The 22,422-nt window shown below is 41.5% G+C and overlaps 1 protein-coding gene across 2 annotated transcripts in view; it reads left to right on the top strand.

Annotated features, from left to right (window-relative positions):
• Positions 1–4,352: 4,352 nt before the first annotated feature.
• The window catches only part of LOC119798854 (synaptosomal-associated protein 25-like), a 28,967-nt gene continuing 10,897 nt past the window's right edge, over positions 4,353–22,422 (top strand). For both annotated transcript variants that reach the window (XM_038308505.1, XM_038308504.1), the window contains exons 1-3: positions 4,353–4,464; positions 6,119–6,229; positions 7,624–7,665. In XM_038308505.1, coding sequence (XP_038164433.1) covers positions 6,149–6,229; positions 7,624–7,665 — 123 coding nt within the window. In that variant the 5' untranslated portion in view covers positions 4,353–4,464; positions 6,119–6,148. The remainder of the gene's footprint in view (positions 4,465–6,118; positions 6,230–7,623; positions 7,666–22,422) is intronic.

Genomic DNA, 22,422 nt, shown 5'->3' with positions numbered 1-22,422 from the left:
TAAATGGGGAAAAAGAATATTTGCTGTGATGGCATCTTTAGTAAACTGAACCTTCAACCTGAGGGAAGGAGAAGGCTTTAATGTGAAGCTCAGAATGGTTTGAGTCTTTTTCACAAACAGTTTGTTCCAAAAGTCAGGCAGGGGGCGCTGTTGAGTACCAGTCAGAAGATATATATTGGTAATGTCCAAAGTGCGGACATCAGGCTGTTAATGCAGAAAAAATAATACTAAGGAGTAATTAGAATGTAATTATCAGTCACATTCTGCTTTTAATTTATTTTACTGGCAAGAAATTAACAAAGATTCCTTATACAAAAAATCTGATTTAAATGAGCTGATTTATTCAAGTTGACAAAAAAAAAGCAGGCTGTATGAAGTGAGGCTTTCTGACTATGTCTCTTTTCTCTTTTTTTTCAGCAAGGATGAAAATGATTTTCAATTTTAATAAAAACTTCTGCCTCACTTCATTTTTGATATTTTAGCACCCCGTGACAAAAAAGTTTGGTACATCTGATCTATAGAATAAAACCTTTGGTCTTTAACCTATGCTCTCCTCACGTCCAGGACTGTCTGCTGATATAAAACATCATCACAACATAATCAGGATTATGTCCATCCTATTCCAGACTACTAACTAGAACAATGTCATCTGCAAACCTGAGGAGGTGCCTATTTTTAGAAGCACTCTTACAATCGGGGGCACACCCCTTTGGATAGGACACCATTCGCCCTAATCTGTGACCAACATGTTAAAAAGTAAATTTTCCTAAGCCAGTTTCAAGATTTAAAAGCTGCAGGCCTTTGTTCACTACTATATGTGGTTTAATTGTATTGAAAGCTGAAAACAAACCAGCAAATAGCTTGTGAGGATTCTCAGTAATCCAGGTCATAGTCATTCAAAGAAAGTTAAAAGACTTTTTTTCCAAGTTTGAAGACATTTTGCTTCCCATCCAGGAAACTTTTTCAGTTCAGATGTCAGAAATACCGTTGAGTTGCTTTATACAGAAGCCCAACAAAGCCCAACAAAAACATCTTCAAACTTGGAAACAAAGTCCAGTAGTTTAATTCTTTTGAAATATGCAAAGAAAAATTTAGCATGTGTTTCAGTTCCCTTTAAATGTGTAGGTAGATCATTTAAAAGAGCAACAACAGCATCCTGAGGTGGAAGGGGGGACAGCTACTTCACCGACCTGCCTGCAGATCTGATGTGTTCCTGTGAGAAGATGTGAACTTTGCACCAAAGATGACAGAGAAATGAAGAGGATGTGCAGGAATAATGGGACGCCATAAAACTTGGACCTGTCCAGGTGTCCATGTTAAAGAAGGAATAATCTACCCTGGTAATCTACACTGAGATATATATTTTTTTCTGTTTAATCCTGGAACCAGTGGGATAATCAACATTAGGACATTGCAGAGGCTGTGTTTCTAAAACCAGATTATGTTGAGCACAGAATCTATTCAGTGTCTTTGACAGGAAACTTGATGCAGGGAAAAACTGCTCCAGAGGGACTGCATGAAACCTAATGACAGTGTTGTGCCTGAACGCGTTCATTGAACGAAAGTTCATGAACTCGTTCATATTTTGGGCGAACGTGAACTGAACGTACTGCATTATTGCCTGGTGAACGTTATTGTGAACTCGTTCATCCTGGCGTCTGTGAACGGCACGCTCTCTCAGTTCAAGTCCGTTTAACAGGTTGCCAGATTTCTATAAAGCCCTCAGGGCGAAACCCCGGCTAAATCACACCGTAAACAGGCCTTAATATGTAGCGGGAAAAACACCCAATCTGGCAACACCAGCTACCAGCGTCGTAGCCTACAGCCGCGTGCGTCATCAAAACAAAATGCAGCGTGGAAGCAACAGCAGCATGTAGGCGACTTAAAACAGGTTTATGACCAGGATGATGGCAACAAGTTTGCCCGCCGGCTTTCAGTAAAAAAATCCGCACTTCAGTAACCTTAAATTCCTACCTCAGCCTGGTCCCTCAGTTTGTGTTAGTAAAATGTTCTTGATCGGTCTTCAACGGGGGATCCGCGACCCCTAGGGGGTCTACGGAGGTACTGCATGAGCGTCTGCATGGTTAGTTGATATTTTTATATTCCCCCCCCTGCATTTCTTTCCCCCACTAATTGAAATGTCTTTAAATACTCATTAACATGAAATCAACGCACTGTAGTAAACAGATAAATGGAGGCAGAAGATGTCTTTCAGTCATCAATGCTCACATTCAGCGACACACAGGAGCTCTTTCAAGCTGGGCACCGTTTCCTTCACAACACCTGTCCCATCAACCAGGAATCAGAATCAGAAAAACTTTTATAATCCCAGGGAGAAATTAATTTCTTTACATTACTCCATCTGTAATAGAGTGACTATAGGACACAATTTCATACAATATATATAAATAGGGGGTCCCCGCTCCATCTCGCCATCAGTTTGGGGGTCCTTGGTCTGGAAAAGAAGACCCCTGTTCTTGAGGGTTTTACTATCCATGTAACTTGTTTGTTAAACCTGCCTGGTATAATTTTCCAGGATTCCTTTTTAGTATGTATTGAAATGGAATTTCAAATGGAAAAAATTATAAAAAAAAAAAAAAAACATTTGCACCTTAAAGACTACTTTCCTATTTTTCTTTTAATAATTACTCATAAAAAAGACCATTCAAGCAGCACATTTTTCCTGATGTTTTTGAGAATATACTGTAGGGTTGAAAGCTGCAGCTGCTACTAGTGTGAAGTGATGGACAGCAACAAAGCATTAAAGCAACAATGGGGAAATGCTGTCCCCTCAATGCTAATGTAAACCCTGGTTGGATAAGGATTCAAAACTGGATATGAAGATGAAATCTGACGCACAGTTTCAGAGTTACAACTGATAAAATAATTGCTGTCTGTGGTTCTACAGTAGGCTATGGTGTAATTGAGCAATATATGAAAAAAAAAAAAAAAAAGAACTATGAACTAGTTCGTTTTTTGGAATTGTGAACTATGAACCGAACTAGTTCATTTTAAAATGTGTGAACTGAACTTTGAACTAGTTCACGTAGAAAGAGAACTTTCCCAACACTGCCTAATGACTTTAAAGATGGGAAGATGTTTTATTTTTATCTGCTGCAAACAGTTTAGCCCAAATTTGTCTCCCTTATTAGGAGAATATTTTTGAAAGAAAGATTCGAAACAGGTCTTAATGTTCTGGTTCTGCCAAACATAGCCCTGACTTGAAGATGAGATTAGGGCGATGGTAAGGAAGCCTTCCAAATTCAGAGATGTGGAGCTCATCATGCAAGAAAAGACAAAAAACTGTTCAGCAGACAAATTATGGATCTTCATCCTAAACTGTTTACCATAACTTAATTATCATTCTTTATTCACTACTGTGAAAAGTTGTAAGTTCCACACTTTTACTAAGATATAATATTAAAAACATGTTTGATGCTCCTTTAACATAATTTAATATGGGATTAAAAGCATCACCACTGCATCAGCTCATGAAAAACAGCTTTTTCTTCTAATATGAGTTGGTAATAATCATCACAATGCTTTCTAGACATACCCCCTGAATCGACCAAGCTCTAAATACAGAGGTCAACCTTTTCCCAGGGTTGTTCACATTATAAAGCCTAAATTTTAAGATCTATTTTGGGCCTATTCCTATAGTCCTTCCTGGCTCACTCTTTCTTTTCTTGGTCATTCACAATTACATTTTTCACCTCATCCAGTGCACTAATTTTCCTCAAACTCGAAAATCATTAAGCTCCTAATTATATCTGATAATATTTTTTCTAATTTTGATTACTTTGTGCAAAACATGAGGGAAATAAAATGCTTAGTCTGAATTAATTCCCAAAAATGTATTTCTCCTTTTTTTATTCAAGTAGATACAACAACACAATTTATAACTTTATTGAACATATTAACAGACAGTTTTCAGAATTCACTTTATGTATTTATAACTGCGTATTTTCACTAAATTTTTTTTCTGGTAATATTGTTGGCATCCTAGTGTTTATCTATATTTTGTTTTGCTTTAAGACATACTGATAATTTCCTTACAGATGAGCAAACAAAAACGTGGGGGGAGGGGGGCACAATGTGTTTTTTAGTCAGCTTAATGGTGACAAAGTTAAACTGACCAACAGGTGGCGGCAGTGAGCTAGATGCTTTTGCATTCGTCTTCTTTAAACAACTTTACATTACATTTCCCAGACTATATTTGAATCCAATAAAAACTTATCTTATTGTAGCGACATGTTGTTGTGTTTTAATCAGAAAAGGTCATTTTACTGATTACTTTACTTACTAAAATGCTGATGCTGGTGAGAAGAGTGTGCGTTAGGAGGAGGGAGGGGCTGGAGGGAGCATGGATGCTGAGGAGGAGCAACAGGTTCGGACTGCAGCCTGCTGACAGATTCTGAGGGAAACAATCTGAACACAGGAAGATCCAGAGAAGATCTGATGAAGGTAGGAGAGCCTCTGGCTGCTGTTTTGTAAACTAGAGCTGATTGGAGAGATGAAGGCTGCTCAGGTAGGAAGAGGATGTTGAAAAGGAAAGAGTTAGATTTAAAAAACAGATTATTAGTAATCCTGACATTAAACCCTTCAATTTTCTAACAGTTTTTGGTATAAGTTTGGGTTAATACAGGATATTTTTCTCCTTTATTTTTTCAAACAGACAAAAAAAGTCAACATACATCATCAACATACATTTTTATTTACATTTTTCTGAGAAACCTTAAACTTACGGAAGGGAGGAGCAGTTATTCAAGAGGTCTTCACCAAAAGAAAAGTTATAGTAGAAAATATTTGAACAATCATCCTGTTCTGAAAAGTGGCCCTGGAAAGCAGTGGCTGTTATTGCACTGAATGCTGGAGCGTTAGCGTTTGGTGATCAGATCAGGAGGGGATTTGTCTCCAGGACCTTCTTCAATTTATCAGAGTCTGTTTTGCATGAAGAGCTCATTAGGGATGGCTGCAAAGAAGCTGCTGAATGGTGTTGTACATGAGGAGGAAACTCCTGATTTAATTAGCTGGATCATGAAACGAAAGATGCAGAGGGTTTCATGTTTTTATATGGATGGATGGATGGATGGATGGATGGATGGATGGATGGATGGATGGATGGATGGATGGATGGATGGATGGATGGATGGGGGACAGAAGGATGGATGGATGGATGGATGGATGGATGATGGAGGGATGGGGACAGAAGGATGGATGGATGGATGGATGGATGGATGGATGGATGGATGGATGGATGGATGGATGGATGGATGATGGGGGGATGGATGGATGATGGACAGATGGCTGGATGGATGATGGATGGATGGATGGATGGATGGATGGATGGATGATGGGGGGATGGATGGATGATGGACAGATGGCTGGATGGAGGATGGATGGATGGATGGATGATGGATGGATGGATGGATGGATGGGGACAGAAGGATGGATGGGTGGATGGATGGATGGATGGATGGATGGATGGATGATGGATGGATGGATGGATGGATGGATGGATGGATGGATGATGGGGGGATGGATGGATGATGGACAGATGGCTGGATGGAGGATGGATGGATGGATGATGGATGGATGGATGGATGGATGGATGGATGGACGGATGGATGGATGGATGATGGATGAATGGATGGATGGATAGATGGATGGATGGATGGATGGATGGATGATGGATGGATGGATGGATGGATGATGGACGGATGGATGGATGGATGGATGGATGGATGATGGATGAATGGATGGATGGATGGATGGATGATGGATGGATGGATGATGGACAGATGGATGGATGATGGACAGATGGATGGATGATGGATGAATGGATGGATGGATGGATGGATGGATGGATGGATGGATGGACAGATGGATGGATGATGGATGAATGGATGGATGGATGGATGGATGATGGATGGATGGATGATGGATGGATGGATGATGGACAGATGGATGGATGGATGGATGGATGATGGATGAATGGATGGATGGATGGATGGATGGATGGATGGATGGATGGATGGATGGACAGATGGATGATGGATGGATGGATGGATGGATGGATGGATGGATGGAAGTAATAATAACATTTTCATATTTCCAGACATCATAATCAAATTAAGACTGAACCAAAATGGCCACCAGCTGCGCTGACCCGCCCGTCCTGACAGAGCAGGAGGAGCTGCAGAGGAGAGCCAATCAAGTTACAGATGAAGTAATTACATCACCTGATAAATGTTCTGTTGACAAGAATGATCATCTCTGTTTGGTAGATTATTGCTATACACATCACTGTGTTTTCATTTTATTTGTTTTTATTATTTTTAAATGATCTCTAATCCAACTGACTTTGGAGTATTTATAACTACTCACGTTTGAAATTCACAGAAATTACAAATGAATGCATAGTTCTATATATAACGTAAGCAAACATCATTTTGATTTCTTCCCATTTTCCTTATAATTTCCTTATAATTCAATGTTCTTTCTTTTAGTATATCATAATTATAATCACAGATACACAGTATAGTCTCATATCCTAAATAGATGCTAATAGAAGACTGGTAAAGAGAAACAGGTAGAAATCTGTTGAATTCACTCCAATAAAATCGAGCCGATGTCTAAATAAACGTTATAGATGAACAGATCTAGGTGCTATAAATTTATACAAACTAATTTTATTTTATACTAGTGTAACCTAATCATATGCATAATATTTAATCAAACTATAAATATGATGCATGTGGGGGCTATAATATTCGCTAGGAAAAAGTTTCCATCTTTAGAAGCCCTGCTGGTTGGAATCAGTCAATCCTGAGCAAGTTTGAGGCTACAGTGGCAAGAAAAAGGCCCTATCAGCACCAAATAACATCAAGTTATTTGGGGATTCTTCACAGTAAAACAAAGACATTTCAATAGGGCGTGACCCAGTTTTGCCAATATTTATATAGATTTTCAGGTTGGGTTATGGAATAATCCAGACTCCCTGAGTGTGAGTATATTAGTCTAGTATGAGTACTACTAGGTCAAAACAAAAGCTAGAGTCAAAGTCAGAGTCAAAACAAAGCTAAAAATAATTAGGTGAGCCCAAGAGAGGCAGATTTTACACCATGATAAACATGTAACATGTGACATCAGCGTTACAGAGACATCACAGCCTGAGCTGCGCCTGGGGGTTGGCAACACCTGGCTCACCTGGTTGCTATAGAGACAGCTGGTCTGTAGAGACAGCTGGTCTCCCTGCAACCACAATGAGGTCAGAGATCAGACACACTCACACTGACTCATTCTTTATCTGCTCTCTGCATCTCATTGGGGACAACCCCCCCAGAGGCAGGCTGGATGTTGACAGAAAACCGCCCAACACCTTCCTGATATCATCATGGTTGTTTTCCTTTCAAGCACTGAGAGCCAGAGGAGACATTTACGCTCTGGAACCGTGCCCACTCTGAGCAGGAGCCCAGAGAGCTGATTCTGAAGGAACCTGGTTTTCACAATATTTGGCCCATCTGGAAACTGCACCTGATACATATTTTAAAATGAGATATAAATGTAAGCAAATAATACCTTAAAATGTGAACTGAAGTAAGATTTCTTTGTGTGTTTCAGTCCCTTGAAAGCACCAGGCGGATGGTTCAGCTGATGGAGGAGGTGCGCTCACACACATTTACACAGTGGCGTTGGCACCTAGGAAAGCCTAGCCTGCCAACAAACACCCTGCATAGAACAATTGGCATAGATTCACATCAATATCAAATGCATTGTTTCTCTAAATAAGTTATCAAAAACACCTGGTCAAAGGATTTTTAAATCATTTGATTTAGGAGACCAAATCTTAGTTCTTCAACAAATTTGACTTGGAGATCAAAGACACATAACCTCTCTATGCTCAAACAGAATTAAATACAGTCGGAACCAGATTATAAATACAAATTACAGGGGGCACAGATAGATGGCAGATTCATCTTTGTTTTCTTGCTGTCATGTCCTCTAAGTGCGAGGTTAAGGGTCTTTACTGTGTTTGTTTTCATCATATCATTGTTGTTTTTTTATGTTCTTTAAATATCTAATGTCTTGCCATATTAGTTAATTCCTTCGGATTTAGTTCCTTAATTTTGTCTAGTCTTTTGTTCTGTAAATGTAAGGTTCCAGCACCTAGTCCATTAAAACAAAGGAGAAAATGAGTCAGAATTTGCTGTTTAACCTGCAGGAAGAACACCCAGGAAAAGTCACCCCTGAGTGCGTCTGCAGCCTTTATTCCGTTTGGGGACACCCTGGTTACAATGTGGCATGCAGCTCTAAAAGGGAGGGGGAACAAGCAGCTGCGATGCACCTTAGATAATAACAGCAAGGTCAAAAGTTTGCTGCGTTTGGAACAAGTCGTTGAACTTTTGCTTGTTCCTAAAAGCAGAAGTGCCGTTTCCTCTTCCTAACATAAGTATTTACCTTTATTCCAACAGTAATAAATCTGTTGTAAAACTGAAATCGATCAGATAGATAAGATATAAACCAGTCTAGTGCTGTTCCTTTAATCCCTACAAAATATTTAAGTCTTTCTAAAATAATATTATGATCAACTGTATTAAAATGCAGCACTAACAGGACAAGTACAAATACAAGTCCATTATTTAAAGCCATGAGAATATTATTAGAGACTTTCACCAGAGCTGTTTCAGTGCTATGATGAGTTCTAAAGCCAGACTGAAACTCTTCAAAAGTTCACTATGGTGTTGGCGTACCGCGTACGCACCCTTGTTGTTCAATTCAGTTTATTTATATAGCACCAATTCACAACACATGTTATCTCAAGACTATTTACAGTTCACCAGATCATCCAGTCAAATTGATTCAAAGTTTTCTATCTAAGGAAAACCAGTTTGTTGCATCGACTAGTTGACTAAAAGGTAATTACTCACACTAAGCATGTTTGTAGTGACAGTGGAGAGGAAAAACACCCTTTTAACAGGAAGAAACCTCCAGCAGAACCAGGCTCAGTGCGAGCGGCCATCTGCCGAGGCCGACTGGGGTTCAAGGAGACAGAAGGAGAGACACAAAAAGCAGCTGTAAAAGGCGGCCCCGTCCAGGAAACACACAGCCAGACAGACGAACTCTGAGCCAGCTCCCATGTCAGAGGATGAAGAGAGCACATCCAGCAAGTCACAGTAATAGAAACTGGACTACAGTAAATAACAGGCAGATCTCCAACATCCATAAACAAAGGTGTTGATGGCAGCAGCACAGCTGATAATTCTCTCCAGGATGGCGTCACAGCCAGACAGAAACAGACGAGGCGAAGCTACTATGAGTAAAAGCAGAGAGATCATAACATTAGAGATTGAACTAACAGATTCTGCAGTGTGGGAGAATAAAGATAGAATGAAGCAGAATGATAAAAAAGGGCCCCTATGTCCTCCAGAAGTCTAAGCCTATAGTAGGCATTACTTTAGAGATAACTCAGGATAACCTGATCCATAATTTTCCTTTGATTTTCTACTTTCTTTGTGTTTTAGTCCTGCTCCAATTGTACTATTTGGTCTATTCTAAAAGGCATGTTATACTCCCCGCAGCAGTGTCTCGCAGTGAGATTGTTGCAGATACTTTGATTATGCCCAATATTGAAGTGTGGTCATGTTATTCCACACCACAATGCAAGAGGGACAATCAGGAACCAGCTGTGGGTCTAGATACGGCCGAGGCAGGGAAGAAGTTTGTGTGACAATGGAGGGACATGAGGGCAAAAAGGAGCGGGGATCCAGGTTAAAAAAGGGTCCCAGCGTTCTCGCGCACCTCACTCTTCTAGGTGGTCCAACTTCACGAGTCGTTTTGCGCAATGGCGGTCATACAAACAAAACAAGCAATTTGGGAGAGGTGCAGCAGAGTGTCTGCGGCAGGGGCTGGGGAACATTTGCATTCACTGCGACAAACATGCCGACGACCTGGTTTTCGAAGTATAAATCAGCCTTTAGTCTGTGGGCACTTCCTCTGTCCCAACTGCTCCTCATTATTTTTCACCGACATTAAATTTCCTTCTCTAGTTTTCTCTCAGTTTATGGCTGTGTTTAATTTTTACTTCTGTTTGTTCTGAAGGATACAGCCTAGCTGGCCCGATCCTTCGAAGGCCATGAAAATAAGGAGGCCGGAAGAGTCCAACCTTCTCTGACTTTCACCGCTCATCACTTAGCATACGCCCTGTCAGAGAAACCATGACAGTTGACGCAAAAGTAGGCATAGAATGGATGCCAAACTTCTCACTACTGTTCTATGTGCTAATTTCATTTCTGAAGAGCTTCAGCAGAAGTATCTTTGTCATAGATATCAGATTTATAGTCCATAGACTCCAGAGATACTGGAATCTGGCCAAACCCATTAGCACAGAAAAATCTATCAATAAAACAAACATTACCCGCAACATATCAGACTCACTAACCATTTCAATTCATTTTCATAAATTTTAATATAATACTTGTATTATATTAAACTGTACTTACAATATTCAACACTTTTCTTTGCCATTTTCCTTTTTCCTCTGAGCATGGAGCAGCTGGTTTGCTTTGGACTCACAATGAATTACGGGCAGGAGGGGATTTACCATTAGGCAATACTAGGCAGCTGCCTAGTATCCATTTAGTGTGCATGCTCAGAAAGGTCCAAACAGGCAGCAGCAAATCATTTGAAAACAAACAGTGCAGCAGCATCGTTGCCAACTTAGCCCATTTATTGCTATATTTAGTGACTTTTCAGACCTCTCTAGCACTTTTATTTCACAAAAAAACGCCTAGTGCCAAATCTAGCGACTTTTTCCTGCAACTGGACACTTTAGCGACAACATAAAAAAGCACCAAACTCTGCTCTCTAGAGCAAGTAGATATGTAATCCCCACTTCTACTCTCCTCTATCTTGTCTGCTGTAATGATTCATAGAGCTATTTTCTCACACAAAATGAAAAATGGAGAACAGATAAGCAGATTATGGCTTGTGTACAGGGAATAGAAGGACTCTGTTATTTACTTTTGCCGTCCCCTTTTTGGAAACACAGCAAGGAGCTATCAGCTAAGTGAGCTTTCATTCCTTTTGACAGCATGAAAAGTCAGCTAAGTACAAAACATAGAGAGGAAAACAACAAGAAAAGGAACAAAACATAGAACAAATAATTTATGTCTATTCTATAAAAAATTCTGTATCTGTATAAGGGGTCTGCTTACTGTATTGTCTTCTCAGTTCAGAAGGCCCTCTGCCTGTCTTTGCGTATGGCCCCATAGTTCCTAAATTTGCCCCTGATTACGGGATACCCTAAGCTATGAAAGATGCAGCTGACCTGTCCATTTACCCTCGCAAAAAGAAGGCTGCGTTTGTCGGCCGCATACGAAAAAATATGGAGAGGCCCTAGTGCCGCTTAGTGACATGATCGACCAACGAATCTGGCCTTCGGAGTCTACAGCCTCTGGATTCGAATACAATTCAATTCAATTCAGTTTATTTATATAGCGCCAAATTCACAACACATGTCATCTCAAGGCACTTTACAGTTCAACCAGATCATACAGTCAAATTGATACAAAGTTTTCTATCTAAGGAAAACCAGTTGATTGCATAAACTCATTGACTCAAATACAATCCCTCACACTAAGCATGCTTGTAGCGACAGTGGAGAGGAAAAACTCCCTTTTAACAGGAAGAAACCTCCAGCAGAACCAGGCTCAGTGTGAGCGGCCATCTGCCGAGGCCGACTGGGGTTCAAGGAGACAGAAGCAGAGATACAAAAAGCAGCTGTAAAAGGCGGCCCCGTCCAGGAAACACACAGCCAGGCAGACAAGCTCCAAGGCAGATCCCATGCCAGAGGACGAAGAGAGCACATCCACTCAGTCACGGTCAGAGAAACAGGACCACACTGGAAAACAGGCCGATCTCCAACATCTATAAACAAGGGTGTTGATGGAAGCAGCACAGCTGATGTTTCTTTCCAGGATGACGTCACAGCCAAACAGGAACAGACGAGGCAAAGCTACTCTGAGGAAAAGCAGAGAGAGCAGAAGGTTAGAGATTGAACTAACAGATTCTGCAGAATAGGAGAACAGAGAGAGAATGAAGCAGAATGATGAAATGGGGGTCCCTATGTCCTCCAAAAGTCTAAGCCTATAGCAGCATAACTATAGAGATAGCTCAGGATAACCTGAGCCACCCTAACTATAAGCGTTATCAAAAAGGAAAGTTTTAAGTCTAGCCTTAAAAGTAGACAGGGTGTCTGCCTCACGGACTAAAACTGGTAGTTGGTTCCACAGGAGAGGAGCCTGATAACTAAAAGATCTGCCTCCCATTCTACTTTTAGAAATTCTAGGAACCACTAGTAAACCTGCAGATTGAGAGCGAAGTGCTCTGTTAGGAACATAAGGAACAATCAGATCTCTGATATAAGATGGAGCTTGGCCATTTAAGGCTTTATATGTGAGAAGGAAGATTTTAAATTCTATTCTTGATTTAACAGGAAGCCAATGAAGAGAAGCCAGGATAGGCGAGATATGATCTCTCTTTTTAATTTTCATTAGAACTCTGGCTGCAGCATTTTGGATCAGCTGAAGGCTTTTAACTACAGTTTGTGGACTTCCTGATAGTAAAGCATTACAATAGTCCAGCCTTGAAGTAACAAATGCATGGACTAGTTTCTCAGCATCACCCCTGGACAGGATATTTCTAATTGTTGCAATGTTCCTCAGATGAAAGAAGGAAATTCTAGAAACCTCTTTAATATGGGATTTAAATGACAGGTCCTGATCAAAAATAACACCAAGATTTTTTACTTTATTATCTGAAATCAGTTTAATCCCATTCAAATGAAGTGACTGGCTAATCAGTTTCTTTTTCAGAGACTCTGGTCCAAAGACTATAACTTCTGTTTTGTCTGCATTCAGAAGCAGAAAGTTAAGAGTCATCCAGGTTTTTATGTCTTCAAGACATGCCTGTAATCTATGTAATGGGTTAGCTTCATCTGGATTTATAGACAGATATAGCTGGGTATCATCAGCATAACAGTGGAAATTAATCCCATGCTGTCTAATAACTCTACCAATTGGGAGCATGTATAAAGTAAAGAGAATTGGTCCTAGCACTGATCCCTGTGGTACTCCACAGGTAACCTTTGAGCGTGTTGAAGATCTATCATCAACATGAACAAACTGAATTCGATCAGATAGATAAGATTTAAACCAGTCTAGTGCTGTTCCTTTAATTCCAACAAAATATTCAAGTCTTTCTAAAAGAATGTTATGGTCAACTGTATCAAATGCAGTACTGAGATCCAACAGGACGAGCACAGATACAAGTCCATTATCTGAGGCCATGAGAATATCATTAGTGACTTTCACCAGAGCTCTTTCAGTGCTATGATGAGCTCTAAAGCCAGACTGAAACTCTTCAAAAAGTTCATTATGGTGTAAGTGATCGCAAACTTGTTTGGCAACTACTTTCTCAAGAATTTTGGATAAGAAAGGAAGATTGGATATAGGTCTATAATTGACCAAGTCATCTGGGTCAAGAGACGGTTTCTTAAGCAGAGGTTTAATTACAGCAACCTTAAAAGCTTTAGGTACATATCCCTGTAACAGAGATAGATTAATCACATCTAAAATGGAGGAGGAGATCAAAGGGAATACCTCCTTAAATAACCTGGTTGGAACTGGATCTAACATACAAGTTGAAGGCTTAGATGAAGACAATAATTTTGCTAATTCAGAAAGTTCAGCTGGATCAAAGCAGTCTAAACCCGGTTCAGATTCCATGACTACCTCAGGTACAATCGCGGATAGAGGAGTGCTTATGATCTTATTTTTAATAAGATCAATCTTATTTATAAAGAATCCCATAAAATCATTGCTGCTAAGAGCAGGTGGAATGGACGGTTCAACAGAGCTATGGCTCTGGGTGAGTTTGGCAACTGTATTAAAAAGAAATCTAGGATTATTCTTATTCTCCTCTATTAATGAGGAGAAGTATGCTGCTCTCGCTTTACAAAGGGTCCTCTTATACAGCCGTAAACCATTTTTCCAGACTAGGAAGGACTCCCGCAGGCCTGTGGAGCGATATTTTCTCTCCAGTTTCCTAGCATTTTGCTTCAAAGTACGCAGCTCTGCATTAAACCAAGGAGCAAGCTTTCTATTTTTAACGGTTTTCATTTTCAAAGGAGCTGCGTTGTCTAAGGCAATACGCAGAGAACTAGCAACCCCATCAACAAAATCATCAACCTGTGAAGGGGAATAAGCTATGCTTTTGCACTCTGCAGCCAGGGGCGGATTAAGAAATTTTGGCCCCCTGGGCCTGACATGGTCTTGGCCCCTCAACCCCCCGCGCGTGCGGGCGCACACACACGCACGCACTATGCAAGAAATACTGTATACTGTGAACAGACATGCACACTGTCCTGTACAGAAGAGTGCACATACTGCACACACACTATTAGGTATACCACACAGACACTGACAAGCACAGGTTTCACACAGACACAGGGGGAGGGGATAAATGGCCTAAAAATAAACATTTTGGAAAATGATTATGCCCACTTCAGTGATGGTGCATTGGGTCATTTGAGAGATATTATGTATTGGAAGTTGGTAGCTATCATGAAATAAACCCCCCACCCCACCCAAAAAACTAAATCGGACATGATTTTTGCCCCCTTTTCCTCCCTTCTATCATTAAAAATAAAATAATATCTTAGGAAAACACTTTGGCATAACGGCAGCTGTGCAGCAAATTGAGGCTCAAAGTCTGTATCTATTTGTGGTTAAGCTTGAGGAGAAGGAGAAAGGTAAAATGATAACATGCATCGGAGAGCACCACAAAGAAAGGTGTAGGCCAGTTCATGGTACAAGGGCTGCATGCAGGTCAAGATAGCCCATTTCCAAGAATGCTATAGTGGCTGGACAGGCACTGGACATGTCCTGAACTCAATGTCAGACGTGGCTGCCGAATACTTGGATGAAGGGAAGCAGCTGACAGATCTCATGCTGCCCCATCTGAAGACTGTCCTGGCCAGGCAGAGGATGGATGAGGAGACCTTCCCAATGGACCCTGTCAGTGAACAGGCTAGTAACATTGATGGCACCCCTGTGCACAACATTGGGATGGAGAGACAATGTGGCAAGGTGGACTACAAACTGAAGAAGTTGGGCACACTGAACGCAGTCAATAGGTCAATAATTTTACAGAAGTGCCAGGAGCTTCAGAGGTTTCAAGGCAGCAACACAAGCAAAAAGGGAGGTTGAACTCAACTGGAGTAAATTCATGAAGGCAAAATTAGAGAGTAGGGCAGATGAGAAACAAGAGATGGCTCAAAGAAAGGAGAGTAAGAGACTAGACATGCTGGACACACTGAAATCTTTTGATGGCCCCTTCACGATAGTGGGGAAGTTGAAAAGTTCCTTGTGGATGAAAGTCTGCACAAGAATGCAAAGCTGCAGAGAATGAAGCTTGAGGTTCAGTTTGCCAGAGAAAGCACCAAGCTTCTGCCTAAAGTCAATCCTATCTTCACAATCCAGGTGACACTTCCCAGAAATGGCGAAAGTGCAATTCTCCAAGTCATAATGGATACTTATAATTTTATGGTGGTGGTAAGTATTCATGAAAACAGGTAGCCTAACATTAGTGAATGGGTGAATTCTGGAAAAAAAACTAAAAATCTTACACAGTGCACCTTTAAGCAAGGGGTTTCTTTCGTGCTTTCAATTTTGCAAAATCATCCACCACATCATTGAAGTCCAACTCTCTTGTCAGCTCACTCTCAATTGCCATTAGAGATAACGCATTTAATCTTTTCTGAGTCATTCTTGTGCGCAGCTCATTTTTTACTCTTGACAAAAGAGAGAATGAGCGTTCTCCCTCACAGTTACTGACCGGTAGAGTGAGAAAAATCTGTAGCGCAATGTATGTATTAGGAAACGTAGGCTGTAGTCCAAAATGTATTATTGTTTTGAGCAGTCCTGAAGGGGTCCTCTCCTCATCAGTGTTGTTGAGCTGTATAAAAGATTTGAACTGTATAAGCTCCTGTCCAAGACTTTCATTGAGGTCAGATGGGTATGATTCAGTGAGAATCTTGGCCTTGTGAAGGACTGAAGCATTGGACTATGTATCCAAAGAGAAAAGGACACTGAACAAATTGTTCAGATGTTTGTAGGCCTCCAGACGGTGATTAAGGCTTGAACTCAGTTGATCAATAGAGGCAATAAATGTCTCTATTTGAAACAGTTGCCTTCCCTCAAGCACAACATCTGGGGATGCTGATTCATCAGCAAACCTTTTACGTTTCCTCGTCCGTTCAGCCCTGTAAGATGGGGTGCCACCCAACATGTTTAAGGTTTTCTGCTCAAAATGATCAAATAGATCTCTTTGGGAGAGAACAAAGGTGCGCAGAGATTCCAGCAATCTAACTGCTGTACCAAGGTCCATGTCTGCTTTTTGAAGTTGCAGACTTGTGGCCTGAAATCTGGACAGAACAGTGTCCCAAAAGCCTGCCATGAAGGCCATCTCAAGTGAATCCAGCTTCCGCACTAGACTGTCATTTTCAGTTCGTGTGTCTCGTTTCTCTGTGTCATCAGTGGAAATAACCTGTAGTGCTGCTTTTATTTTACTTTAGTTCTGCCACAGTGCTTTGGTAGATTCTGCACGGCAACTCCAACGCGTGTTGGATAAAGCTTTAAGTGTGAGATCTATGTTGGAATTGCCAAATACCCTGTCCCATCGGTGTTTGGATGCAGTTGTGAAGTTGTAAATAGACTGAATCAAGTCAAAATACTTAGAGACTTCATTTCCACATCTGTCAATGCTGTTGACTCCCACCAAATTCAAAGAGTGAGCTGCACATGGAATATAGTGTATTAATGGGTTGCTTTTCTTTAAGTGAGCCTGCAACCCATTATACCTCCCTGACATGTTGCTGGCATTATCATAAGCCTGCCCCCTGCAATTTGACAGCTCTAACCCTAGATTTTCCAACACAGACATGACACAGTTAGCCAAACTTTCACCTGTATGGCTAGTAATGGGCTCAAAACCCACAAAGCGTTCAACAACACTGCCCTCTTTGCTAACAAAACGGAATATGAATGTGAATTGGTCCACATGAGATAAATCTGGGGTTGAATCCACAATGATAGAGTAGTATTTGCTTGCTTGCAGTTCATCTGCTATAGCCTGTTTGGTTTTTGCACCCATCAATTCAATGAATTCCTCACAAATGGTGGAGGACAGATATGAGGTATTACCTCGACCCATCTGCCCAAACTTTCTGATGTGATCCTTTAGAAAGGGATCAAATTCAGCCAGGACCTCCAGAATACCAAGGTAGTTCCCATTGAGAGGAGACCCTAACGATTCATTTTTACCCCTAAATGCAAGGCCCCTTTCTGCAAGGAATTTAATGACTGCAACAACTCTTTGTAACACCTGCCTCCAATAGCTGCTCTCTGCCTGAAACTGTTTGAACAGGTCTGCATCAACTGTGGCACCTTTGGCGCTGTTCAAGACTGCTTGCATGCAGGTTATGTGCTCAGCACTTCGCTCATGTTCACCAAATCTTTCTGAGTGTTTCCAATCACAATAGCCTGTCACAAAAGAATGCGTTTTTGGGGAAAACAGTTTGCATGCAAAGCAGTAAACATTACCAGTAGAGGGAGAGTACATCAGCCACTCTCTTTGTACTCGTTGTCCATTGGGCAAGTGTGAAGTAAAATGTTCATTGTTTAGGCATCGGGTTTTGCCTCCTAGCCCACTGTTCCTCACAGAAGCTGGATAATGGCTGTGACGGTTTATGAAATGATTTTGCACCTCTTTGAATAAGAACTTCCTTCATTGACTCAGTGAGGGTCTCAGCCCATTTAGCGGGATCTCTAGGTAGAGTTGTCACTGTAGATGGTGTTGAAGAAAGATTCAGCTCATTTTCTATGCTGTCCAGAGGTGCAGTGACCTCACATTCATCCGAGCAACTGGCTACTGCTGAATTGGTTGAATCATAAGCATCAGAAGCATTTGGTTCAGTGTCTACACTTGTAGTGGTCTCAGGATCTTGGGAGCTACATGCTAGCTCAGGTGCATTGCTAACCTTAGCTGAATTTGCAGTAGCATTTATAGAATTGCTTTCAGCAGATGTCTTTGTACTGAAGAAGCTGGAGATATTTGGAACACTCTCAAGTAAAACTGATTCCTTTTTTATCTTTTCTTGCTGAATTTCTTTTCTAGCTCCTCCACTTAAACGTTTATGATCCATATTTCCCTTCTTTCTTTGCACATTGGCTCTTTGTCTATCACAACAGATAAACCAGCTATGTGTGTGTGTGTGTGTGTGTGTGTGTGTGAGTTTGTTTGTGTGTTTATGATCGGTGCTGCTTCCTTCAAGTGTGTGAGGTGATTTAGAAAACTAGCAACCCAGCATCAACACTCCAAAGCAGAGAATAACAGCTTACTAGCATAGACAATTGAGAGCAGAGAATCAACTGATTCGTCTGATAGACAGCAGGAGAGCAGAGTGGTCAGTGATGATCGAATCAAGAAAATGTCTAAATGGCAAGGGAACAGACTGATTTGTACTGAGGAGAAAGAGAGAGAGAGACAAATACAGTGAAATATATTCCAAAAGAGCCAAGTGACTAGCTGAAGGCAGGGACAAATGCCTTGGAGTGACCAACAAGAGTGCAAAGTACCAAATGGCAAAATGTGGGAAGACCAACAGGCAGATCTGCTTTTACCACTTATCTTCACAACCAAAAAGTCGCTAAATGATGTTTTTAGTCGCTAGCCAGGTATGGCCAAAAGACACGAAATCTAGCGGCAAACTCGGTCAATCACACTGACAGTGAAACAAATATTTTGAAAAGATAATGATTGTACAACTTTGTGCATTTTTGTCTTCTATCTAAATATTTTCACAAAGGACACCAAAATGTTGCTATCTGCAAGCAGCTTGCTAGCTATGATGGCAGCAACGATGTCTGCCAGACAGGAGAGAGTGGTCAGTGACGATCGAATCGAGAAAATGACAAAATGGGTCAAAGACCAAAAAGTTATTAACTGACAGCAGTGACAAATGTCAGACTGTAAACTTTTTCGAAAGAAAAGGACAAAATTGTTGAATGATTTCAAATTATCTCTGAGTCTGAACTGAGGGAAAGGAAACCAAATTTTGAGCAGTCTCTCACGAGTTCAAAATACCAAATGAGGAGATTCTAAAAGAACAGACCGGTTTATGAAAGACTCGATGGGGGAGGGGCACAGCTAAGAATACTTGAGAGAGATTCTGTGATCCAAATTCGAGATAGAGCTTTTTGATAATGATAATTTGTCAGAGTAAGGTTGTGTAATCAAAATTTGAGAATGAGCTTTGTCAATCAATCAAGAATATTTGCATTAAGTTCTGTGATCAAAATTCAGAAACAACCTTTAATAATTGATAAAGAATATGTGAGTGAGGTTGTGTGATCCATCCAATTTGAGAATTAGCTTTGATAATAATGATTGAGAGCCTCTGGCCCTCTGTGGATCATGGCCGCGGGGCCAATTTTGCCTGGCCCCTTGGGGCCTCTGTGGGTCGTGGCCGCGGGGCCAAGTTGGCCTGGCCCCTTGGGGCCTCTGACCCTCTATGGATCGGGGCCAAGTTGGCCTGACCCCTCGGGGCCTCTGGCCCTCTATGGATCATGGCCGCGGGGCCAAGTTGGCCTGACCCCTTAGGACCTCAGGCCCTCTGTGGGTCGTGGCCGCAGGGCCAAGTTGACCTGGCCCCTTGGGGCCTCTGGCCTTCTGTGGCTTGCGGCTGCGGGGCCAAGTTGGCCTGGCCCTTTGGGGCCTCTGGCCTTCTGTGGGTCGTGGCTGCGGGGCCAAGTTGGCCTGGCCCCTTGGGGCCTCTGACCGTCTATGGATCGTGGCCGCGGGGCCAAGTTGACCTGGCCCCCTGGGGCCTCTGACCCTCTATGGATCGTGGCCGCGGGGCCAAGTTGGCCTGGCCCCTTGGGGCCTCTGACCGTCTATGGATCATGGCCGCGGGGCCATGTTGGCCTGACCCCTTGGGGCCTCTTACCCTCTATGGATCATGGCCGCGGGGCCAAGTTGGCCTGACCCCTTAGGACCTCAGGCCCTCTGTGGGTCGTGGCCGTGGGGCCAAGTTGACCTGGCCCCTTGGGGCCTCTTACCCTCTATGGATCATGGCCCCTTGGGGCCTCTTACCCTCTATGGATCGTGGCCGCGGGGCCAAGTTGGCCTGGCCCCTTGGGGCCTAAGATTATTATTTTTGCAAAAGTAGTTTTGCTTGGGTCGCGGCCAAGTTGGCCTGGCCCCTTGGGGCCTCTGGCCCCCTGGGCCTGGGCCCGGTAGGCCCGGTCATTAATCCACCTATGTCTGCAGCACTGCTCAGCGACACAGAGGAGAGAGAAAGTGAAGCAGATTCTTTAAAATTCATAACTGCACTATCTGATAAAGATCTACTAAAATTGAACCTTCTTTTGGGGGAGGAGAACTCTGTTAAAGTAATCCTGAAGGTTATTAGAAAGTGGTCAGAGAGGAAAGGGTTGTGAGGAAATACTGTTATTTCTTCACATTCTATGCCGTATGTCAGCACAAGATCCAAAGTATGAAGATGAGAATGCGTCGGACCACTCACACTCTGAACAAAGCCAATAGTGTCTAAGATAGCATTAAAGGCTGCTCTTAAGCTATCGCCTTCAATGTCAGCATGGATGTTAAAATCTCCCACTATGATGACCCTGTCAGTATTTAATACCAAATCAGAAAGGAACTCTGAAAACTCATCTAAAAATTCAGAGTAAGGACCTGGTGGACGATACAAAGTTACAAAAAGAAGAGGTTTTCTTGCCTTGAAATTTGGATCAGGGAAATGTTAAATGTTCAAAAGAGTTGTAGGTATTAATTGTTTTGGGAGTAATCAGTAAGTCAGACTGGAAGATTGTTGCTACTCCTCCTCCTCGCCCAGAACTTCTGGGTAGGTGAAAATTTAAATAGCTTGAAGGAGTTGCCTCATTTATGCTCACATAATCCTCTTGCTGCAGCCAGGTTTCTGTAAGGCAAAACAAGTCAATGTGATTATCACAAATCAAGTCATTAACTAGTAGACTTTTAGAGGAAAGTGATCTTATGTTAAACAGACCGCATTTAATTGTTTTAACTTTTTCCCCAATTGGAGTTATTTTGATTTAAATTAGATTATCATGATTTACTCCTTTGGGAATCTTTGCTAATTTATTAGATTTTGGTCGTGGGCAAGACACTGTCTGGATGGAGTAAAGAGTGGGTAACAGTAGAGAAGCTGCAGAGATGTGTGTTAAACTACAACTCTGCTTCCTGGTCTGCACCCTGGGTGGTCAGGGTTTTACAGCATAGATATGCTTTACGGTTCTCACTACTGAATTCTTCTGTTATACTGCCTCATACTCTGTTCATATATGATTCTGCTTATGCTTTATTCCTAGTCCTGCTTGTGCCTAGATACGTGGAAGATTTTTTTTAACCTTGATATCTGCGTTTGGGGCATTACCCTACAAACATAACAAATTGCAGACAATATTTTTTAAGGTGGGGGCAGCATCATGCTGGATGGATGTATCGCTACAGTTGGAATTGCAATGAAATAAGGGATTTGTTTCTTTTGCAACAAAATCCTATTAAAAGTAAATAGACAGGAGGACCATGAACCTAAGAACATCTGCATTATAGAACCAAAGGGCTCAAAACAGAGGAAAGAAAACCCCTTAGAAATAACCCTTCACCTTAATTGCTGGTTAATTCCAAATGTCTGTTTCAGAGGGTTCTGACCTCATAAGGCTCATAAAAATCTATTGCATATTTTTTGTAGATGCCTCTCAGATATTTTTGGTATTGAAGGCTTAAAATTTTAGATTCAGTCAGAAGGCATAAGCATACACTGTTAACAGTGTCAGATGTTTTCATGACTGAATTGGAGATGCAGGCAGAACAGGCTGGTGGCAAATTGAAGAAAATAAAATGAACTAAAGAGGATTTCTACTAATAATGTTTTAACGGAAAATCTCATAATGGAGATAAGACTTTAGTTTTCCTATATATAGTTTCCCTCCTGAAATTCCAATTGCAAAGCGTCGTTTTTTTTTTCTTCTAGATTTTAGAGCAGCTGATTATGGAAAATTAGTGAAAACATTCAGATTTCTCATTGAGAACAGAGAACCCTTAATTTTGACACAACTTCATAAGCCTGCCTGCCGGGGAGCTAATAGATCTTAGGAGAATCAGCCTTGGTTCTGGCCTGATAGTGTGGGTGTGTGCTGATTGAGTCCTGCCCTAAACCATCAGGTTTTTCTTGGGGATTAGATGGAAGCCTTCCTTGATCATTTCAGAAATGATTTATTTAACTTATTGTACATGAAATTGTAACAATAATGCCAT

Source organism: Cyprinodon tularosa, unplaced genomic scaffold (assembly GCF_016077235.1).
Source record: "Cyprinodon tularosa strain WSP-4 unplaced genomic scaffold, ASM1607723v1 ctg639, whole genome shotgun sequence".
Classification (NCBI taxonomy): domain Eukaryota; kingdom Metazoa; phylum Chordata; class Actinopteri; order Cyprinodontiformes; family Cyprinodontidae; genus Cyprinodon; species Cyprinodon tularosa.
The sequence above is the reverse complement of the archived record's forward strand: the minus strand, read 5'-3'. Positions and strand labels throughout refer to the sequence as shown.